Below are 967 nucleotides of genomic sequence, written 5' to 3'. Positions count from 1 at the left end.
GAGCAGGGAGGTGGGTGTCCCGGGGGGAGCTGAGGATCGCTCCCTCACTCAGGGGTGCTTCCCTACAGTTCCACTCATTCATTCATCATTCACCCAACCCACATGTTTGCCAACACTGGCAATTATGACACCCCCCCCCCCAATTTTTGCCAATCTAAGGGTGAGAAAAACATCCCGTCTTAATTTGCTCTTCCCTCTGGCCATGAAGCTGGGATGTCTTCATCTGGCTGTTGCCCATTTCTTACTTCCTTCTCTGGGAATCCCTTCTTCCTATTCTTGGTCCATTTTCCTTGTGGGCTTTCTCTTGTTGATGGATAGTCACTGTCTTCATATATGGTGAGTACTAGTCCCTTACCTGGGACGTTTGTTGAAAATCCCCCTGGGGCTGTCCTGTGTCTTTCCTTTTTTTTGAATTCCTTTGTCACGCAGACACTTCACGCATTTACAGTCAAGTGTTCAGTCTTCTGAATGTCGTCCCCTCCGGCAGCACCCCTCACACCTGTCTGTCTGTCTGTCTGTCTGGCGGAGACACCTGGGGCCAGCGCTGCATTTTACCGTGTCTGGCTCCTCGGCCAGTGCAAGGCTGGGCACAGTTTTGTGCCTGAATGAGTTCTTTTTTTCTTTTCTTTTCTGAGAACAGGTTTTGTGCCTGAATGAGGGAGTGAATGGAAAGCTGTGCGCAGCCCTCCCTGTAGAGATGGCAGTGATCAGGGCGTGAGTCACATGAGTCACGAGCTCTTCCCGGCTCAGCTGACATTTCCGAAGCTCCCTCGAGTGAGCGGAGAAGCCCCTCCTTGCAGGACGCCCTCCTGAGCAGGCACAGGAGGCTGTGCTGTCACAGACATGTGAGGGGATTAGCTCTCAAGACTCTGAGGGGCAGCGTGTTCTGCGTATGTGTGAACGAGGCGTTAGACATCTCGGAGGACCTGCGTGTGTGTGTGTGTGTGTGTGTGTGTGTGTGTGTGTG

General features: G+C 52.6%; 1 protein-coding gene across 1 annotated transcript in view; it reads left to right on the top strand.

Annotated features, from left to right (window-relative positions):
* Nucleotides 1-779: 779 nt before the first annotated feature.
* PRKCB (protein kinase C, beta) overlaps nt 780-967 on the top strand; it is a gene marked incomplete at its 5' end in the record, with an annotated part of 187,455 nt that continues 187,267 nt past the window's right edge. Inside the window, one exon of the mRNA XM_005862048.1 lies at nt 780-845. Coding sequence (XP_005862110.1) covers nt 780-845 — 66 coding nt within the window. The remainder of the gene's footprint in view (nt 846-967) is intronic.

The sequence above is a fragment of the Myotis brandtii genome, unplaced genomic scaffold (assembly GCF_000412655.1).
Source record: "Myotis brandtii unplaced genomic scaffold, ASM41265v1 scaffold158, whole genome shotgun sequence".
Taxonomy (NCBI): domain Eukaryota; kingdom Metazoa; phylum Chordata; class Mammalia; order Chiroptera; family Vespertilionidae; genus Myotis; species Myotis brandtii.
This window is presented reverse-complemented; position numbering and strand designations above follow the sequence as displayed.